The 22,544-nt window shown below is 42.7% G+C and overlaps 1 protein-coding gene across 3 annotated transcripts in view; it reads right to left on the bottom strand.

Moving 5' to 3' along the window:
• Positions 1-564: 564 nt before the first annotated feature.
• Positions 565-22,544, bottom strand: part of LOC144692549 (torsin-1A-interacting protein 2-like) — a 32,864-nt gene continuing 10,884 nt past the window's right edge. For all 3 annotated transcript variants that reach the window (XM_078561539.1, XM_078561540.1, XM_078561541.1), the window contains 6 exons: positions 19,586-19,630; positions 19,346-19,426; positions 18,530-18,589; positions 10,781-10,840; positions 8,949-9,011; positions 565-4,588 (listed from right to left, as the gene is read on the bottom strand). In XM_078561539.1, coding sequence (XP_078417665.1) covers positions 3,795-4,588; positions 8,949-9,011; positions 10,781-10,840; positions 18,530-18,589; positions 19,346-19,426; positions 19,586-19,630 — 1,103 coding nt within the window. In that variant the 3' untranslated portion in view covers positions 565-3,794. The remainder of the gene's footprint in view (positions 4,589-8,948; positions 9,012-10,780; positions 10,841-18,529; positions 18,590-19,345; positions 19,427-19,585; positions 19,631-22,544) is intronic.

Below are 22,544 nucleotides of genomic sequence, written 5' to 3'. Positions count from 1 at the left end.
GGAATACAGTTTGTGGCAGAGACCAAAGGCTCCAGCTTCAGTCTTCCCAATGCTAAAATGGAAGAAAATTCAGGGCAATCTCTCTCTCTCTCTGGATAAGTTGAGAAAAGCCCATCTCAGAAATTAACTGACACACTCCAAAAATGTTAAGCACATCATTTGTGTGTTTTCTATTAAAATTCATTCTCAGAATAAGTGTCACTGGCAAGTCTGACATTTATTGCCTATCGCTAGTTGCCCGTGAGATGGCGGTGGTGTGCTTTCTTGCAGTTTGTGCGATGAAGACGGCCCCAGGTAGGGACTTCTAGGAATTTGAACCGACGACAACGAAGGAAGAGGGATAGACGTCCCAAGTCTGGATAGTGTGGGACTTGGTGGTGATGATGATGTTCGCATGTGACATGTTGCCAATTCGCCCCCCCCACCCAATTTCCCTCCAGACTGAATCCTTAAAAACAGCCTGAAACTGGCTGTACCCATTACTAAACAAAGTGAACTAGGGAACAAAGACTTCAGCAAACAGCAATGGGGCAAAATGGTCACAAACCTGAATTTACATAGAAATATTTTAAAAATATACATTTTTATTTTCCTTCACACTGTAAAAGAAACTCTACACAAAATTGTGTTACCAAGAAACCTGATTGAGAGAGAACAGGAACAGTACAATCAACACATTTTTAAAAAGAGGCAACTTGCATACTCACAGCACTCAAGTTATTAACTTGTACATTAGTGTAAACAGGCAATATTAGAAATGCTGAGTTCTTAAAATCAATTGATAAGGAAGAGCTTGCATTTGTAGAGTGTCTTTCATAATCTCTTGACATTGCAAAGCGCTACATAGATATTGAAGTACATTTGAAGTGTCATCACTGTTGTAATATAGGAAACTTGGCAGCCTTTCTGAAAGGGGTGATCTGGGAAGTTGAACTCACCTCTTTTTCAGGCACTGATTGGTCAGCTGTGTGTATTTGTAATCCTCCTGGAGCAGATATGCTGTGGAACTGAAACTATTTGTAAAAAAAATGCAGGCTGCTATATTGTAACCTGCGCGTTTCAACTTTCGGGAAAACTTTATTTTTTTAAATTTGAGCCATAAAAACATACACTTTTAGGAGGTACCGCAGATACAACGACAGAGAACAGGCATTGTATCATGCACATAGCTCTCGCAGTCAGCTATGGCCCCAACAACTGAACTCGCAAGACCATGTGAAGTAATTTTCTCAAATGCCATTCCACTAATCAGGAAGAAAAGCTAAGTTCTACACAAAAGATTTGTTCTGTCACAGGAAAAGAGGTTTCACAACAAGCAACAGGATATGCAGTCAAGCCAGCAATCAAATAAAACATCCTACACGAATGGCAGATTTCACGATCATCTAAGTTTAATATTGGGCACTTATGAACCAAAAGAAAAAAATCCAATCATTATACCACCACTCCTTGCTTCCATCTCCAACACGGCTTTACCTTAAGAAGAATACTCAGTTAGAAAATGCACTATCACAACAATACTTCTATAATGTACTTAAGGTAAAGGGAAGGTTTTATGGTAGAGTCACTCTCTGAGTTTTATAAAGGGTCTATTAGCATTTTATTTTTAATTCAGAGCGAAACACTTCCAAGTTATTTTCTCCCTATTTTCTCAGCCTGGCTGGAGCAAGAATTTCCCCAGAGATAAGGTGGCGGGGGGGGGCAGCAGCCTGTCCCCAGGATATCAGTCAATGCTGCACTTGAATCAGATACTCAGGACAAACGACCCTCCCTTTCCTGTGGGAAATCACCATCACTTGTTCCCCCTAGAAACAAAATTGAAAGGTTGACTCTACCATAAAACGTTTTCTTTACCTTACAGTATGAAAGTATTGTGATTGTGCATTTTTTACTGAGTATATTTTTCTTAAAGGATAGGAATCTCAGCAAGCAAAAACCATGCTTATTAATCAATGTTGCAATGTTGGAGTTGTAACACGTTAGCACAATGCCCCTCCCACCCTACTTGTTCTATCACATGTAAGAGACACAAATGGATTGAAGTCTGAGTGCCTTTATTACTTATCCACAATTGTACTTCTAGAGAAATACAATACCATGGAGTATTATTTCCTGAAAAGAGTTACTTTTAATTATGTAGAGGGGTTTAGAGAGCAGCTGTTCATGCTGCCAGAAGTTACCAGACAGGAGTAGCAACAAACACTTTTACAAAATTGAGAAGCACAACCTGTACGCTCCCATTGGACTTCATATATTCATATCTGTTCAGCTTCCTGAAAAGGCTGAGCTTTAAAAAAGTTGTGCAGATTTTTATCTTTTAACATTGTTTTAGGCTTAAAAGTATTTTAATTTTTTTCAATGACTGTGATTAATCAGGAAGTTTAACTGGAGTAGAAATACAAGCAGCAGCTCAATGCTGCCCTCACCACGGCAAAAAACAAGATCAAGTTAATGGAGGTAATCACAGTGCAGCAGAATCCACCCATGGATCTGGCTGTGGAGCTTCGAACTTTGCCGGGGGGGGCCGGGGGAGATAGCAACTAATCATTCACAGGTTGTCTCTGGATTATTCCAATTATTAGCGCAGTTCAAAATAAAAACCATCCCCCATACTCTTCCACCAACCCAAGCTAAATAGGGATTTGTGATGCTCCTGCACTCAAGTGACTTAAGGCCATATGGCAGCAAAAAAAAAGACACATGAATACAGATGTTTGGTCCAAAAGCTGCATGGTAGATTTTCAGATTTCCACCCAGAAGAAAGGCCCATCGTTGGGTACCAGATGCACCTTACAGAGGTTACTCAATTTACACTTCCCTCAATTTCAGTGGAAACAAAAAAATTGGGTTTTCTCAATTACGATGGTTGAACCATAGTGTTATTTTACCGTGGGGCGATGTGCACTATCTCCCGTCAGGTATTTAAATAACTGAACTGAAAGTAGGTACATGGTAGCAGTTGCTGCACAGCCCAAGTACAACTGGCATCCAAGCTATTCTTACTCACTGTCATACTTCATATTCTGGCCACAAATGCACACTGGTTATTTTTGTTGCCAGGGCAAGGGAGGAGACTCTCAACTTCCTAGCCTCCTTTTCTGCTCCAAACACCATTCCCAAGAAAACGGTGGCTGACCCACTCCAAATCCTCCACGGGGCTCTGGCTCCTATCTCCTATCTGAACCCTATCTCCTCACTGCCAAGCAGCGGTTTCCACATTCCTTCATTTTGCTATTGATAGGTTGGTGCTAAATGCTTGGCTCGAGCAGGTTACCATTGTCTTGGCAGCATAGCCAGCACATGGTTGGGGGGAGGGGGTGGTTAATCATGACCTGGTAGCACCTAATGCTGTGCAATGGGGCACTCACCATAGGACCATCATCAATTAGTTCCTGCAACATCAGAAGCCACCCAAGATTCAGTTTATGGCACGTCTTGCTAAATAGCACATTGAGAAACCAAGGGGGAAGATAGATGGGCAACATGGTATCTCCCAAGGCAATAAAGCGTCAAAATTTTAATAAAAAGTCACTTGACAAGAGTCTTAAAAATGCTTTGCGCATAACTTAGGTTTGCAAGCTTCCACAAAACAGTTCAATCAATAAACAGAAGAGGTTTGTTCTTTTCAGTGGACAGATGATCATATCTTAAATCAGGGTATTATTCACAGAGCCTGGACACTCAACTGTGGACAGGCAAGTGTAATATGGTGTTGGGGGTGAGGGAAGGGAGAAGAGAGAGGGGAATTACTGCAAATGATTAAACTTCACCTTTCCACAGCCCCCTTCCACAGATCACCGCCCACCCTCTTTAGGATCGCAGCCCCTCTCCTCAATCTCACGCACGGGCACTACTGGGAGCACAACGTGTGCAATGCGACTCCACAGGCCACTCAGCTTGTCTGTGTCCATGCCCTCTCTGCCGTCAGAGGCAGAGAACTTCCTCTTTAGAAAGTCCCGGACTTTCACTTCCACGGCCCCCAAGCTGATACCAGGTGGCAGTCTCTCCTCGTCCAGCAGGACGGTGAGCAACAGGGCAACGCCTTTGTAGGCCGCGTTCTCATGGTCACAGTACTTGTAGAATATCAGGGTGGAGGGTGGGGGCAGGTCCTGGAAATGGTGAACCACCGCTGCCCTGCTGCCTTCGTCAAAACCAGATGAGAGCAGTGTGTCCACCTCCAGCTTCACCGCATCACTGTCCCGCCTGCTTCTGGCAGAGGCATCAATTTCCACTGTGGCTGTGGCGCTGAGGGCCGAAGAGTAAGCTCCAGCGATCCGGCGAGCGAGACACCTCATGGTCTGCTCTCCGTCCCATGCAGCTGTAAACATCAGGATGGCAGGTTTCACATGCCGGGTCACATTGATGTGGTTGCGCAGGGTGATCCTGCTTCTCCTCCACAGCGCCGATTGCTGACCATCAAAGAGGGCCTCAACCTGCTGAAATTGGTCTGAAAATAGCGTCAGTGCCGTCATTTCCCTAAACACTTCAGCCGGTGGTTTGTTCCTCACAGAGAAAAACAGTGCAGAGCAAACCACTACTACAAACATCACAATCAGGGCTGCATACTTGCTCGAGGCATCAGTGATCCCTGTGGAGGAATGAAAACGACAAAGAAAATCAGTGGCTGTTCAAATGGCCAGTTGTTGAAATTCCACTAAGTTCAGTATCTGACCAGTGTCTAGGTTGAGACTATACAAGTACCGATGCGTGGGATGTCTGGGCACTAACTTTACACCTGGACCGAACAGTGAGAGTGTGTGTGAGTGCACTGAGACCATACTAGTAGCTCATAGTGTGAGATATCTGAGCAGAGACCACAGCTGTACTGGCTGTAACTCAAATTCTAACTAAACTCATTCAAAACCATTCCTATTTTGTACCAGGAGAAATTCAAACCAGTAATCCCAGGTTTTAAACATTCAGCAGTAAGATTAAAAAAAACAATACTGTGCATACTGGAATTTGGTAAACACAAGTCTGCTACACCACATCATAGAACATGGAAAATGTATTGCACAGATGGAAGCCATTCACAAATTGTGTCTGTGCCGTCCAAATAAAAGCTATCCAGCCTAATCCCATGTTCCAGCAGTTAGTCCATAGATCCACATGTTACAGCATTTATCAGCGGTTAGTCCGTAGCTCTATATGTTACTGCACTTCAAATACATGTCCAAGTATTTTCAAATGCGATGAGGGTTTCTGCCTCTACCATCCTTTCAAGCAGTTAGCTCCATAACCCTGCCAACCTGAGAGAAACAAATTCTCAATTCGGCTTTAATCCTTCAGCCAACTGCTTTAAATCTATGCCCCCTGATTACTGACTTCTCTGCTAAAGGAAACTAGGTCCTTCTGAACAACTCAGTCTAGGCCCCTCATAATTTCATACACTTTGCTCCAAAGAAAACCCCAGCTTACCCATCATTAACTCAAATTCTCCATTCCTGGCTACACCTTTGTAAACGTCTTCTGTACCCACTCGAGTGTGATCACATCCTTCCTATAATAGTGATCAGAAAGTATCCTGTATATTTTCTTAACCACCTTATCTACCTTGTCCACCTTCCTTCAGGGGTCTGTGGACATGCACTCCAAGGTCCTTCTGTTCCTCTACACTTCTCAGTATCCTACCATTTATTGGGTATTCCCTTGTTTTGTTTGTCCTCACCAAATGAATTATCTCTCAGTTCTTTAGGCTGAATCCTGTTTCAACATCATCCCATCTGGAGTATTAATGCACATCTCCAATATACAATACTGTCAATATTGTCTATGTAGACTTGACAGTAAATGTAATTCTAACTGCACATGAGGCGGCCACAATTGCATAGATGCAAGTGACATAAGCGCAAAGCGTTACATGATTTTAAAGCAATTTTGACTGGTGCGTACAGCTCTCAAAAGGAAATTATTATACGGTTATATTTATCTTGAGGACTACCAAAAAATTACATCCAATCAATAATTGCACAACTCACCAGTTCACTTCAGTGCTAAATGTGTAGAAACTAATTATCCATAACCTTGGATAATTTCTGAGAAGTGTTAAATAGAAGTGGGACCAAAGGAGGAGAAAGATGCCCTGTCCTGTCATTCCCTCAGTATTTTATGCTTCTATACCATATTATGCTTGTTAGATGTCTATCTCTACATCTCAACTCAACCGTGTCCGGCCCATCTCCTGCACATCCGCCCTCACACCTTCCTCTCCCTCCCAGAACCATGATAGGGTCCCCCTTGTCCTCACTTATCACCCCACCAGCCCCCGCATTCAAAGGATCATTCTCCGCCATTTCCACCAACTCCAACATGATGCCACCACCAAACACATCTTCCCTTCATCCGCCACTGTCGGCATTCTGTAGGGACCGTTCCCTCCGGGACACCCTGGCCCACTCCTCCATCACCCCCTACACCTCAACCCCCTCCCACAGCACCTTCCCATGCAACCGCAGAAGGTGCAACACCTGCCCCTTTACTTCCCTCCTCCTCACCATCCAAGGGCCAAACACTCCTTTCAAGTGAAGCAGCGTTTCACTTGCACTTCCTTCAGTTTAGTCTACTGCATTCACTGCTCCCAATGCGGTCTCCTCTACATTGGAGAGGCCAAACGCAGACTGGGTGACCGCTTTGGGGAACGCCTTCGGTCTGTCCATAAGCATGACCCAGACCTTCCTGTCGCTTGCCATTTCAACACACCACCCTGCTCTCATGCCCACATGTCTGTCCTTGGCCTGCTGCAATGTTCCAGTGAAGCTCAACGGAGGAACAGTACCTTATCTTCCGATTAGGCACTTTACAGCCTTCCGGACTTAACATTGAGTTCAACAACTTTAGATCATGAACTCTCTCCTCCATCCTCATCCCCTTTTGATCTCCTTTTTTCTAATAATTATTATATATATATATTTTTTTTATATTTTTTTTTCTTTTCCCACCTATCTATTATTATTTTTAATATTTATTTCCATCCATTGTTTTATCGCCAACTTTTAGCCTATTTCAATCCCTTCCCCCCACCCCACCCCACCCCAACTAGGGCCATCTGTCACTTGCTCATCCTGCTTTCTACCCTTAATGTCACCATTCGCACATCCTTTAGCTAATATCGACACTGTCAACACCCCTTTGACCTTTTGTTTATGACATCTTTGGCAATCTCTCCTTTGCCTCCACCTATCACTGGCTTTCTATCCAGCTCCACCTGTCCCACCCCCCTTAAACAGCTTATATTTCACCACATTTATATTTCTCTTTAGTTCTGATGAAGAGTCATACGGACTCAAAACGTCAACTCTATCTTCCACTCCACAGATGCTGTCAGACCTGCTGAGTTTTTCCAGCAATTTTTGTTTTCGTTTCAGATTTCCAACATCTGCAGTATTTTGCTTTTATCTCAACTCCTCTTCTCTGGCTCAATGCTTCCCTCTCCAGCCAGAGGGCAAGATGATTTTCCCCAACCTTTACGTTCATTGTTTCTCAATCCCTTCACAGAACCTCCATTTCTACACAACAATTGTAGCCCTGAGAAGTTTTCCCTTTCCCACTCCCTCACAAAATAAAAACTCTGCACCTGCACACATTGTATTACACTGTTTTGGATTGTGTTACTTCTACAAGATACATTTCTGTGGAATCATTACACATTTGAGAAAGAAACAGAAACCAACACCATTTTCAATGTCCCGATAAAGTATGGTTGAGTGTGTTCCTGGTCTTTTACTAAAGAACATTTGAATGTATCTTGAGAGATTAGAATTTTGGATCAAATTCCTTTAAATATAGTACTGTGCAACTGCACAGCAACCAACCAAGTAAAGCTGGATTTACACTTAATCATGTTGGCTCTAACATAGCATCGTGCTTCTCTGAGTACAGCAAGTTCAAACTTCCTTCAACAAATATCAACTTTTAACAGGGGTCAGCAGTGCTGTACACATTACATTCTTCTCATTGAAGCCCATGAACTCAGAATGGTTTGATATTGTACCATCAATTAGGCTTATTTCACCATCATTTACAGGTTTTTTTTTATTACTGAGAAAAAGAGACATGCTGTCAAAGTTTTTGTCTTGCATTCATCAGGACATTTGCAAGAATGCCAAATTTCAAAGGCAGCAACAATTTATAATGCATGAGAAATGGGTGCTGACTGGTTGTCAATTGACTTGATTGGTCAAGGCATTACGATGGAAAATGCACCAGGGTACTATTGTCCCCCATGCTTTTGTTTAATGAAAAAAACAGTGCAATGCCTGGACTTGGGGGTTCCTTTTGCCTGCAGAGGACAGGTCCCTGCGTGTGAATATATGCAGCTATGAGCAGCTGTAAGCAAGCCACTGTGCGTGCCTGACAACTAGTCTTAAACTGGCTGTTAATGTAATTATTAGCACATCCAGGATTGTTCAGAAAGTGCTGCTCAATCGCAGAATCACATCTAACATTAGACATTATGTTCTGAGTTTTGCAGGCACGGGCTGTTTGAGTACGGTCAGTGTTCTGCCTATTGCAAACAGCCAAAGGGATGTGCTGTTTGACATGATCCACCTATTGTTGTAACATACGATCTACATACCTGGCATTGCACCTGCACTGAAATTCATATACCACATTACTAATTTGTGTGGCAGGCAGGACGGCTTTTTGGCTTGATGGTAGCTTGGCTTGACTTGTTAGTGGAAAGCATGGGGACAATAGTTCCCTGGTGCAATCTCTACGGCAATGCCATGACCAGAGCCATCTTGCCAACCAATCAGCACCCTTTTCTCATGCAGTATAAATTGTTGCTCCCTTTGAAATTTGGCATTCTTGCATCTGTCCTGATGATTGCAAGATGTTTCCTTTTCAGAAATACTCAAGTTCTGTACTTCCAAGTGACCACAGCTTTTTCCTTTGGCATAAAGTTGATATATACCAACTGGATAAATCTTAGCAGGTTTGGCTTATACCTTCCTTCACATGTCTTCTGTCCCTTCGTTCTTTCTTCGGTGAAGGCTCACTGCGAGGTAGAACTGTAGAGTGAAAAAACAAGGCTACTGAACAAAAAAGTAAACTTAATCTCTGTGCAATGTCACCACCACCATACCAACATCAACAGTTATACACTCAATGAACAAATTCAATCACTTCAAATGAATGCAGGACATAGATAAGTGAAGCCAATTACATTCAGTTGGCTGGAATGCTTGCCATTTATCTTCAACGAAAGTCATCACACAAAGGCAGAGAAATAACCCCTTTGCTTCATTCATTAGATAAGTGCAAGACATTCCCTTTGGCACCTTGAAAATTAGGAAATGTTCAGTGACGGGAAAATGAGCCTAAAAATCCTCACAGCTTATCCTCTATAATTAAGCCCTTTTCCCTGAGCATAGGTGCAGGACAGTACAACCTATTATACTGAGACAGTGAGACAGACAGAAATTAAATACTGAAGAACTTGTATTTGTACAGCACCTTACATGACTGCAGGACATCCCAAAATGCCACCCATCTAATCAAGTAATGTTCTCGTAAAGTAGGGGAAGGATAAACTTCCCTGCCACATTACATTTGCCATAATGTCTTTAATACCCAGTTAAGAGGGCAGACAGCCTCAGCTTAACATCTCATCCAAAAGACAGCACCTCTGACAGTACGACACTTCCCCCAGTAGTGTAGTGGAGTGTCAACCAAGATTATTGATTCGAGTCTCTGGAGTGGTATTTGAGCCTATAACATTCTGACCCAGAGGCAAGACTGATACACCTGCTATTCCTATCTTTTGGGACAGTTAATATTGCAACTTGGATTGAAGTGAAATCCAATCTCGAACGACAACTTGCAGGATAGCAAGGGGAGGCACACTTCTCTACGGAACGCTACCACAGGAAATGACATTTACAAAGCTTACCAATCATTTCACATGTTTCACAAAATGGATAGGTCAAGCAGTTCCCTCCAGGAGAGACAATCATTCCCAGGGACTTGTGTCTCTACAGAGTCAGGAGTGCAGGTTGTCCAAGCTCACATGTTGTGTGGAGTCTTGAAAAGAGGAGGCTGAGGGATGACCCAATAGTAGTCTTTAAAATTATGAAGGAGTTCAATAGGATAGATGTAGAGATGATGTTTCTACTTGTGGGGGGGGACCACAAATAAACACTAGGGTCCATAAATAAAAACAGTCACTGATAAATCCAACAGCAAATTCAGCAGAAACTTCTTTATCCAGAGAGTGGTGAGAATTTAGAACTCAATATTGTGTGAAAGGTATAGATGTATTTAATAGGAATTTAGGTAAACATATGAGGCAGAAAGGTTATGCTGATATGTTTCTGTGATGTGAATTCTGTGCAATTCTATATAATACTTCTAAAGATAGATGCCACTTCATCAAAGAGCAAACATGCACATCCAAAAATACAGAGAGTGGCTATTTGCGGTGAATTGTTATGATCATCAAACCAATACATGTCAGAGACGTGGAAACCTTTCCCATTTGTAATACTGAACATTGGTATCATGTTTTCCTAGCTTGGATTGGTAACCCCCTCTCTGACTTATATTGCCACACCCTACAGAAGCCTCACTCCACGAGAGCCTAACTGAGACACCTGGAACACAGTCCTGCAAGTTGTGCAGAGAACACAATGCACCAATTAGTGCAGCTAAACTTTAAGAGGGTCTCAAGAGTTGGCCAGTTTTCTGTGAATTTTCCAGCTAAAATCTGACATTCCTTAAATTCTACCTATTCTGAAAGATGAAACAAGCGTTAGAACAAAATATTGCTGTCCGACTTTACCTGAAGTTACAGGCCTGGAATCAGCTTTAGCTGGTGACACACTACCACCATCCTTTCGGCCTATAGAAAAGCAAGAATCGTAAAGGTTAATAACAGTGTCTCAAAGTACATGTACGAGGTGAGATCATGAAAGTGAAATAACTGAGTCACTTAATAGGAACCTTGAACATTGAACCTAAGAGAAACTGCAATGGGTAATTCCAAAATGACAATCAGACTGAATCTAAAACTACACACATTGTTTGATCAAGACTAATGCCAACGTGACAAAAGCTGGTTTACATCATCTTCTTTCTCTGCTGTGATAGATACAACTCTCTCAAAGAAAAACTAAATCAGATTAAGACAAAATACAATCCCAGGTGTTCCATTTTAAGAAAACAGCAAGGATCTTGCTTTCTGTCTCTGGCAAGAATCACTGTGTGACTTCTGCCAAAGTTTAAAATTTCACTCGCCCTGTTTATTTTTTTTGAGTACGGATGTGCAACATTGGTAACATGCATTTATGAGCTGTAGCACCAGTTTTCTATTATGCAGGGAAATCCATCTACATTGTGGCCTGAAGATATCTAGTTTAAAGATTCCAACATTTCAATGCGGTTCAGACCTTCTGCAAACTGGGCAGCCTGAACCTAAGGACCCAGCTAAGCATGAAGCCAGAAAGGTGAGGAAGGGTGGGGGTTCAAAAATGAAATAAGTTGGTCTCTGCCAATGTTAAATTGAAAAATCGCAACAGTTCAGAAAAGTTAATATCTTTTGTTGCAAGTCACAAAGTAATTGTTTGATCTTGAAAGAAAAATCACATCTTTAATAACAGGATCATAGAAATTTGTTTTGCACACTACATGCAATAAATAGATTAACATTCTATACGACGGTACAACAAAAGTTAACGTAACATCTTGGCTGTTCATGAAACCAGAATTATCTGAACTCCACATTTTCTGTTCAGGAAATGAAGCTGAGATTTTAAAGCTATTCTCAATCACATACAGACTCCATAGATTCATAGGAACAAAAGAAGTAGGAGTAGGCCATCTGACCCTTTCAGCGTGTTCCACCATTCAAGATTATGGCTGATCATCTACCTCAACACTACCTACCCATACTATCCCCATATCCCTAATTTCCCCGAATACCCAAAAATCTATCAACTTCTGTCTTGAATATATTTAACGACTGAGCATCCACAGATCTCTAAGGTGCAGGATTTTAAAGATTCACAACCCTTTGGGTGAAGTCATTTCTCTTCATCTCAGTCTTAAATGATTGACTCTTACCCCTAGACTGTGCCCCCATGTTCTAGATTTCCCTGCCAGGGGAAACATTTTCTCAACATCTATCCTGTCAAGTCCCTCAAGAATTTTATATGTTTGAATCATTCTTCTTAAGTGCAGGGAATATATTCCTGGTCTACTCAATCTCTCCTCATAACACAATCCCCTCATCCCAGGGACCAATCCAGTGAACCTTCACCGCACTCCCTCTGGTAAATGTATTTTCTTCCTTAAGTAAGGAGACTAAAACTACGCACGGTACTCCGAATACGGCCTCAGCAATGCCCTGTATAATTATAGTAAAATGTCTTTACTCCTATACAATAATTCCTTTGTAACAAAAGCTAACATACCATTTGCCTTCCTAATTGCTTTCTGTACCTGCATGTTACATGAACCATGTACAAGGACATCCAGATCTAACTGAATGCAAAAATTTCCCAGTCTCTCACCATTAAAGAAATATGCTGCTTGTTAATTTTGCTTGCTTGTTAATTTTTCTTACCAAAGTGAATAACTTCACACTTTGCAACACTGTATTCCATCTGCCAATTTCTTGACCACTCACTCAACCTGTCTATATCCCTCTGCAGCCTCTTTGCACCCTCCTCACTGCTTACTTTCTCATCTATCTTTGTATCAGCAGCAACCTCGACACATTATACTCAGTCCCTTCATCCTAGGCATTGATATAGACTGTAAGTAGCTGAGGCCCAAGAACTAATTGTGTTGGTACCCTCCTGCCAACCCAAAAAAGTCTTGTACTTCGCTTTCTCCCCATTTACCAATTCTTAATGCATGCTAATACATCACCCCCGAATCCCACGAGTCCTAATTCTGCATAATAACCTTGTGTGACATGTTAGTGAATGCTTTTTCAAAATTCAAATACACTGAGGCACAGGTTGACAAACGGGATTATATTATTGCTATAACAGAGACCTGGCTCAAAGAAGGGCAGGGCTGGGCGTTAAATATTCCTGGGTACGAGGTGTTTAGAAGAGACAGGAAAGGAAGAAAAGTTGAGGGGGTGGGGGTGGCAATATCGATTAAAGATGGAATTACAGTACTGGAGAGAGAGGATGTTCCAGAGTGGTCAAGGATGGAATCTCTCTGGCTAGAGGTAAGGAGTGAAAAAGGTGCAATAGCATTGATTGGTGTAGTATATAGACCATCAACTTGTGGAAGGGATGTGGAGAAACAAATTTACATAGAAATTACAGAGAGGTGCAAGGATTTGAGTAATCATAATGGGGGAACTTCAATTATCCAAATATAGACTTGGATAGGAATAGTACAAAGGGACAAGAGGGGCAAGAGTTCCTGAAATGTGTTCAAGGTAATTTTCTGCAGCAGTATGTTTCCAGTCCAATGAGAGTACATGCACTTTTGGACCTGGTTCTGGGGAATGAGTTGGCCCAAATGGATCAAATATCAGTGAAGAGCCTCTAGGGGACAGTGATCATTGTATCATGAGGTTTAGGTTGGTCATGGAAAAGGACAAGGAACAATCCAGAGCAGGGATAATTAATTAGGAGAAGCCAACTTCAATGGGATGAGAATGCATCTGAGTCAAGTGAGTTGAAATTAAATGTTGGCAGGAAAGATGGTGGCTGAACATTGGGCCACCTTCAAAGGAAAGGTATTGCAGGCAAGGTATATTCCCTTGAAAGAGAAAGGTAGGACAAATAAATCCAGAGCACCTTGGATGATGAGAGAGATAGAGGTGAAGATGAAAAGGAAGAGGTGCGCATACGACATACGTCAGGTAGAAAATACAATGGAGAATCAGGCTGAATATAGAAGGACCAGAGAAAAAGTGAAGAAACTAATAAGAAAAGCAAGGGGAGAACATGAGAAGAGCTGGCAGCTAACATAAAGGGGAATCCCAAGGTCTTCTATGAACATGTAAATAATAAATAATATTAAATAATAAAAGGGCGGTAAAAGAAAGATTAAGGCTGATTAGGGGCAAAAAAGGGGAACTACATATGGAGGCTGGAGAAATAGCAGAGATATCGAATGAGTACTTTGCATCTGTCTTTACAAAGGAAGAAGACGCTATCCAGGACAAGATAAGAGAGGAGGTAACTGGTACACTAAAAGAATTTACAATTAAGATGGAGGACGTGTTAGAAAAGCTATCTTTACTTAAAATAGATAAGTTACCAGGACCGGTTGAGGTGCATCCATGGGTACTGAGGGAAGTGAGAGTGGAAACTGCAGACGCACTAGTGATAATCTTTCAGTTTTCCTTAGACACAAGGGAGGTGCCAGAGGTGCTGGAGAATTGCGAATGTTACACCCTTGTTCAAAAAGGGCTGCAAGGATAAAGCTGGCAACTACAGGCCAGTCAGTTTGACCTCAGTGGAAGGGATACTTCTGAAACCTATAGTTTGGGATAAAATCAATAATCACTTAGTGCAGGATAATTAAGGAAAGCCAGCATGGAATCATTAAGGGAAAATCATGTTTAGCTAACTTGGAGTTTTTTGAGAAGGTAACAGAGAAGGTTGATAAGAAAAACGCTTTTGTGGTGCATATGGATTTTCAAAAGGCGTTTGATGCAGTGCCACACAACAGACTTGAGAGCAAAATTCTAGCTCATGGAATAGAAGGGAAAGTAGGCACTTGGATAAGAAATTGTCTGAGTGACAGGAAACAAAGAGTAGTGATAGATGGTTGTTTTTCAGATTGGAGGAAGATTTGCAGTGGAGTTTCCCAGGGGTCAGAGTTGGGACCCTTGCTCTTCCTGATATATATTAATGACCTAGACTGCAGTGTGCAGGGCATGATTTCAAAATTGCAGATAATACGAAGATTGGAAATGTCGTCAACTATGATGGGGGATAGTCTTGAACTTCAAAGGGACATGGACATGTTGGTGGATTGGAAAGACAAATGGCAGATGAAGTTCAATGCAGAGAAGTGTAAAGCGATCCATTTTGGCAGGAAGTACATGGTGAGACAGTATAAAGGGAGAGTCTCTAAAGGAGGTACAGGAACAGAGGGACTTCAGTGTATATGTACATAGGTCATTGAAGATGGCAGGGCATGTTGAGAGAGCAGTTAATAAAGCATATAGTATCTTAGGCTTTATTAATAAAGGGTTCGAGTACAAGAGTAAGGAGGTCATGTTGAACTTGTATAAGACACTAGTTAGGTCTTATCTGCAATACTGTGTCCACTTCTGGGCGCCATACTTGAGGAAGGGTGTGAAGGCATTGGAGAGATTCACAAGAAAGATTCCAGGGATAAAGAACTGTAGCTATGATGATAGATTGGAGAGGTTGGGAGAAAAGGTGGCTGAGAGGAGACTTGATCAAGGCATTCAAGCTCCTGAGGGGTATGGACAGGATAAATAGTGAGAAGTTGTTCCCACTCAAGAGAGCATCAAGAACTAGAGGGCACAGATTCAAAATATATATTTTTTTAATTCATTCACGGGATGTGGGCTTCGCTGGCTGGGCCAGCATTTATTGCCCATCCCTAATTGCCCTTGAGAAGGTGCCGGTGAGCTGCCTTCTTGAACCGCTGCAGTCCCTGTGGTGTAGGTACACCCACAGTGCTGTTAGGAAATTGGCAAAAAGAGTAAATGTGATGTGGGGAAAAAAAATTTCACCCAGAGGGTGGCTAGAGTCTGGAACGAACTTCCTGAAAGGGTGGTGGAGGCAGGTGCAATCGGCAGGTGCAATCGAGGTATTCAAAAAGGAATTGGATAGCTATCTGAAAAGAAATAATGTGCGAGATTATGGGATAAGGCAGGAGAGTGGGACTCGGTGAAATGCTCTTTCAGAGAGCCAGTGCTGAATGGCCTTCTTCTGCACTGTAAAGATTCTGTGATACTACATTCACTGGTTCTCCCTTATCCATCATCAACCCTGTCGACCCTGCAAAGTCCTCCTTACTAGCATCTGGGGGCTTGTGCCAAAATTGGGAGCGCTGTCTCACAGACTAGTCAAGCAACAGCCTGATGTAGTCATACTCACCAAATCATACCTTACAATGTCTCAGACACTACCATCACCACCCAAGTATGTCCTGTCCCACTAGCAGGACAGGCCCACCAAAGTTGTCGGCACAATGGTATACAATCAGGAGGGTGTTGCCCTGGGAGTTCTCAAAATTGACTCCGGACCCTATGAGGTTACATGGCATTAGGTCAAACTTGGATAAGGAAACCTCCTGCTGGTTACCACGTACTGACCCCCTCCCCTAGCTGATGAATCCATACTCCTCCATGTTGAACACCAATTGGAAGAAGCACTGAGGACAGCATGGGCACAGGTTGCATTGAGTGGGGGACTTCAATATCAATTACTAAGATTAGCTGACGAAGCTGGCTGAGTCCTAAAGGACATAGCTACTCGCAGGGTCTGTGGTGGTGAGGCAACGAACAAAAGGGGAAAAACTTGTTTAACCTTGTCCTCAGCAATATACCTGTTACAGAGGCATCTGTCCATGACAGTATTGGTAGGAGTGACCAGCGCATTGATGAAGCAGCTGAAGGTGGTTGGGCCGAGGACACTACCCTGAGGAACTCCTGCACTGATGTCCTGGAACTGAGATGACTGACCTCCAATAAGCACAACCATCTTCCTTTGTGCTCGGTTTGACTACACCCAGTGGAGAGTGGTCCCCCCCGATTCCCACTGACTCCAGTTTTGCTAGGGTTCCTTGATGCCACATTCAGTCAAATACGGCCTTGATGTCAAGGGCAATCACTCCCAACTCACCTCGGGAGTTCAGTTCTTTTGTCCATGTTTGATCCAAGACTGTAATTAAGTCAGGAGCTGAATGGCCTTGGCGGAAGCCAAACTGGGCATCAGTGAGCAGGTTATTGCTAAGCAAGTGCAGCTTGATAGCACTGTTGATGACCCCTTCCATTGCTTTACTGATGATCAAGAGTAGACTGATGGGGTGGTAATTGGCCGGTTTGGATTTGTCCTACTTTTTGTGTACAGGACATACCTGGGCAATTTTCCAAACAGCCAGACAGGTGCCAGTATTGTAGCTGTACTAGAATAACCTGGCTAGGGGTGTGGCAAGTTCTGGAGCACAAGTCTCTACCACATCCCACGACCACCTCTCACTGTGACTGTTCTGTCTGCAACCCAGTGCCCTCAGTGAAACCCTCAGGACCCCACTATAGACAGCACCGACCCCGACCTTTAGGACCATCTCTCTCCCACCATCCCTGCCCTGAAACCCACTCCCCCATTTAAGCACAGATCACCCACACCCAACATACAAGGCCATTCCCTCCCTCTCACATCCCTGCATCCTCGCATTCCCTCGCTGTCTCTAATTCCCTGATTTATACCCTACCCTTCACTACAACCACTGTTGGGGGGCTAATAAACAACGCCCGCCAGTGTTTTCTATCCCATGCTGTCCATAGTTCCACCCAAAATGTTTCTGCTTCTTGATTTTGTGAGCTAAGATCCACTCTCTCTCCGGTCCTTATCCATCCTCAATTATTAGGGCTACCTCCTCCTTTTCCATTTTGCTTTTTCCTTCGAAAAGTTAAGTATCCTGGAATATTCAGTTCCCAACCCTGATCACTTTGTGACCATTTCTCCATAATGCCTGTAGATCAACTTATTAATTTCTATTTGTGCTACTAATTCATCTAGTTTGTTGCAAATGCTTTGTGCATTCAGATACAGTGCTTTTAGCTTAAACATTTCCTAAAACTTTCCCTGATGTCACCTTCGTGATCAATGCCCTATTTATTACCTTTGTTACTCTCACTGTTCCTTCCTGGTCCACTCTGCTTATTTTTACCCAACTTTTACTCTGCAGCCTTAACATTTCCCTTCTGCTTTTGAATTTTCATTTTTCCCGAATCCTACCAACCATGCCCTTTATGGTTTAAAACCCAGTCTACTGCCCTAGTTACTGAATTCGCCAGGTCCTAGCTAGTTTAGTGGAGTCCATCCCAACAGAACAGTTCCCTCTTACCCCAGTGCTGGTGCCAGTTATACATGAAGCGAAACCCTCGTCTTCTTCACCACTCTTTCAGCCATGCATTTAACTTTCCAAAATGTTTATCCTTGTGCCAATTTGCATGTGGCTCAACTGACAATCCAGAGATTATCTTTGAGGTTCTGCTTTTAAAATTTGACCCTAACTCATTGGGCCCCCTCAGCAGAACACCATGCCTTGATTTACATACGTCATTAGTTCCTATGTGGACCACGACAACTGGATGCTACCCCTTCCACTTGTTCTACAGTTGCGAGGTGATGACCCAGGTGCCAGGCAGCCAACAAAGTCTTCAGAACTTCTGGTTGTAGCTGCAGACAACAGTATCTATTTCCGTAACTACATGTTCCGCTATCATTACCACCTTCCTTTTCACTACCTCCACTAATACAAGCAGCTCTTTCCTGAGATTTGTCCAGTCAGTTCTACACTCAGTCATTCATCCACCATACTCTCTTGTTCGGGGAACAGCAAGGAGACATACCTCGAGTTGAACGAAGAGGTCTTCGGCTGAGGCTAGGCTGTGTGTGCAGAAGAACTTGATCTGCAAAAAAACAGAAACATAGCAAGGGGTTATGAGTGCCCAAAGTTCAGTGCTAACTAAGTTCAACTCTTCCAACTCAAATTCCAGTGAATTAGGTACCCATTAGGTACGATGTTGATTTTTTTCTACAGTAACACGTAGATGACAGAATAAAGTATATGAATGAGCCACACAGTTCTTAGTTCAATCCCATCGTGAGTTAGCTGATCTCATTAAGGACAGTGGTTGAGGCATTATAGTTGCCTCAACAATCCTAGAGTCAGGAAAGGAAAAAGATAAATATTGTCCAAGGCTCCCAGGACTGGTGGCAATCCAGTGACTCTTACTAGAAAGTGCTCCAGAGTGGGCACTGGGTGTAGACAAGATGGGTGCGGCTATAATGCCCCACTGTTAAGAGGGAGAGAGAAGGGAAGGTGGGGAAAAGGGGAAAAAGGGGAAAAGGGGTTGGAAATAAAACCCAAATTCAAGACTGCTCACATACATCCACTTTTCAGCAAGGGTATCAATGAGTCTTGGTAAACATGGATTGTCTCCCTAACTGGTGAGGAGGGAAATCAGTTAGAAAGTCTGATTCATTGCCCTGATTCACAAATATTAAGTTTCACTGTATTCGTTCCAGTACAAGTGGTTTAACTGGAAAGGTCAATGCCAAAGAACAGCAGTATTGATTTACAGCTGATGGGTTAAAGGACAATTGGCAGAAATGGAGAATCCCACGAGTGGAGCTAACTGTGTTCTATCTCTGGGAGCTCTTACCTGATAAAACCTGAGACCGTGTCCTGCTACATATCGGTGAATCCCCACCTGCCCCCACATCCATATCAGAGTCACTGGTTTCTAGAGAGAAAAGAAACACAGAAGCATCACAACCACACTGTTCGAGATCTCTGCCGGCATTCACAATGACAATGGGCATTTCAAAACCAGATTGTCTCAATAACAAGTGGTACCCTCATCAGATAAAACTGGGCCAATATCTCATGCGCCTCCACTTACCTTTGTCGGATTTGCTGAAATCAACTTCATCTTTAGGACTGCGATCTGTTGAAAAGGAATCATACAAGTTACGTACCCTAATTGCCATTCCATGCCCCAAAATTAATCACAGTCTGCACAGTTAGAAATTTTATATAATTGCAGATAAGGTGCATCATCCTAAGGAGCTGGGTGATAGGAATGCAGCTTTATCTTGTCCTTGCAAAGGGTGAAGGAGGAGCATATCCTAGACTTCCCTTACATCAAGGCAAGATGCAGAAGATTTGAGAGCAGCGGGGAAGATAAGGCTAGAGGGAAGAGAGGAGGCTAATGGCAAGAGAGAAGAGATGAGAAGATGAACAGTTACTGACCTGTTCAGTGGCCATTTATTATTAAACACACTGGTCTGCATATGGTTGTGGCTGGAATGTGTTTGAAAGAAGCTTTAGACTTATCTGGTGACATATGAGAAAATTAAAATACAAATAACCCTACCTACGAAAATGTACACATGCACTTGGTTATTTAAGAAAAATTACTAAATATAAATCTAGAAACACAATCCATTTCTGTTAGCAACACTCATTGCTTCATATCCATTGGAGTTTGGTTACTAACTGCAGACCGAGGAATTTGATTCACGTTCAAGCATGCGCTTTTTGCCCAATAAATCGTACCCTCACCAACTGTTAATGGCTCATCTTATGATGTCAGTATAACAGCTCATTTCCAGCATCTGCTAAGGTCTAGCCAATGTACCAATGACACCCTAAACATCACGATTGGTATCCCTGATCAATATTGGATTCACACGCAAACACTGCTGTTAGCATTCTGAATTGGCCCAGACCTATCTCAAAACTAGTTTTTATTCATTCACAAGATTTGGGTATCACTGGTTAAGGTCAGCATTTATTCTTCATCCCTAATTGTCCTCAACAAAGTGGAGATCAGCCACCTTCTCTAATACAACTGAATGGTTTGCTAGGCTATTTTATTGCTGTGGGTCTAGAGGCGCATGTAGTTGATTTCCTTCCCTAAAGGGCATTCGTGAACCAGATGGGTTCTTTTGACACTCCAGCAGTTTCAATGTCATCAATACTGATGCTAGATTTTCTTAAATTTATTTGAGACATATTTAATTAAATTAAAATTCCTCAGATACTCTGATGGGATTTGAACTCATGTCTTCAGATCATTAGACTAGGTCTCTCGATTACTAATCCAGAAACATAACCACTATGCTACTACTTCCCATAATGTATTCCACAGTACTAAAAACAAAATAGTAATTCTTTTGCACACTGTCTAGAAATAACAATCAGGCTCCTTAATTCATTACCTATTTTCTTTCTGGGGAAAGATAACACTGGCATGGAAGGGAGAGAAAATAACAACTTGCATTTTTATAAATTTATTTTATGACCTCAGTACTTCACAACGAATGAAGCACTTCTGAAGTGTTGCCACTGTTCTAAATGTAGGAACAAACGACTGCCAATTTGTATACAGCAAGGTCCTGGAGAAAAGCAATAAGATAAAGGACCAATTAAACTGTTTAAGTGAAAGTGGTTGAGGGATAAATGTTGGCCAGGATATCAAGGAGAGCTCCTTTGCTCTTCTTCAAAATTGTGTCATGGGATCTTTATAACCACCTCAGGGGCAGACAGAGCCTGGTGTAATGTTAAAGCAGCACTCCCTCAGTACTGGACTGAAGAGTCAGCCAAGATTACATACTCAAATCTCTAGAGTAGAGTTTGGACTTAAGTTCAAGAGTGCTAGTACTAAGCCAAAAACAACTTAGATTAATATAGCACCTTTAAAATAATAAAGCTTCCCAAGGTACTTCACAGGAGTGTTTTAAGGCAAATTTAGACACACAGCCACATGAGACACTATTGGGGTAGATGGCCAAAAGCTTGATCAAAGTAGTAGGTTTTAAGAAGCATCTTAAAGAAGAACAGGAGGTAGAAAAACAGAGAGGCTTAAGTAGGGAACTCCAGAGCTGAGAGCCCAGGCAGCTGAAGGCATTGCCAGTGGTGCAGCAATGAGATTCAGTGAAGTGCTCAAGAGGCCAGAATTAGATGAGTTCAGGTATCTGAGGTTGCAGGGGATTACAAAGATAACCTGTATCTCTATGGCAAGGCCATAGAGGGATTTAAAAACAAGGGTGAGGCATTACTTTAGGAGCCAGTTTAGATTTGCAAGCTCAGAGGTGATAGGTGAACAGGGTTTGATGTGAGTAAGAACATGGAACAGCAGTATTTTGGATGACCTCAAGTTTATGGAGGGTAGACTGTGTGAGGCCAGCCAGGAGTGCGTTGGAATAGTCAAGTCCAGGAGTAACAAAGGCATGAATGAGAGTTTCAGCAGGAGATGGGCTGAGGTAGGGGTGAAGTCCTGCGATATTACAGAGGTGGAAATAGGTGGTCATAGTGATGGCGTGGTCAGAAGCTCGTCTCGAGGGCAAACATAACATCAAGGTTGCATCAGTCTGTTTTAATCTCAGTTGCCAGGGAGAGGGTTGGACTCAATGGCTAGGTAATGGTGTTTGGAGCAGGGACTGAAGACAATGGGCCGTAACTTCCAAACTCCAGGGTGTCATATCTGGGGGTTACCCCAAAGATGCGCTGGGGAATCCCCACATTCCACCTTGGAAGTTCCCAGGTAAGGTTTGCACGGCAATTGCCTGGGAAGTGCAAAGTTCCCATGGTCAATAGCCATGCACTGGGAACCACCCGAAAATTCGACTTAAATCGTAAACTTCAGATAGTTCCAACTGTGTTACCTCAAAAGTTACCCAGAAAAATCAGAAGAATGAAAATTACTTTCAGCTTCAGGATTATTATTGTACAGTCCCACAGTGACCCCTACCACGGGCCTTACTCCACACCACTCTTCCCACCTCCTGACTAGCATCCCACCGCGGACTAACCCCCCCACCCACATGACACCCCACCCCTTGACTGCCCCCGCCCCA

The sequence above is a fragment of the Cetorhinus maximus genome, chromosome 17 (genome assembly GCF_964194155.1).
Source record: "Cetorhinus maximus chromosome 17, sCetMax3.hap1.1, whole genome shotgun sequence".
NCBI classification, from domain to species: domain Eukaryota; kingdom Metazoa; phylum Chordata; class Chondrichthyes; order Lamniformes; family Cetorhinidae; genus Cetorhinus; species Cetorhinus maximus.
This window is presented reverse-complemented; position numbering and strand designations above follow the sequence as displayed.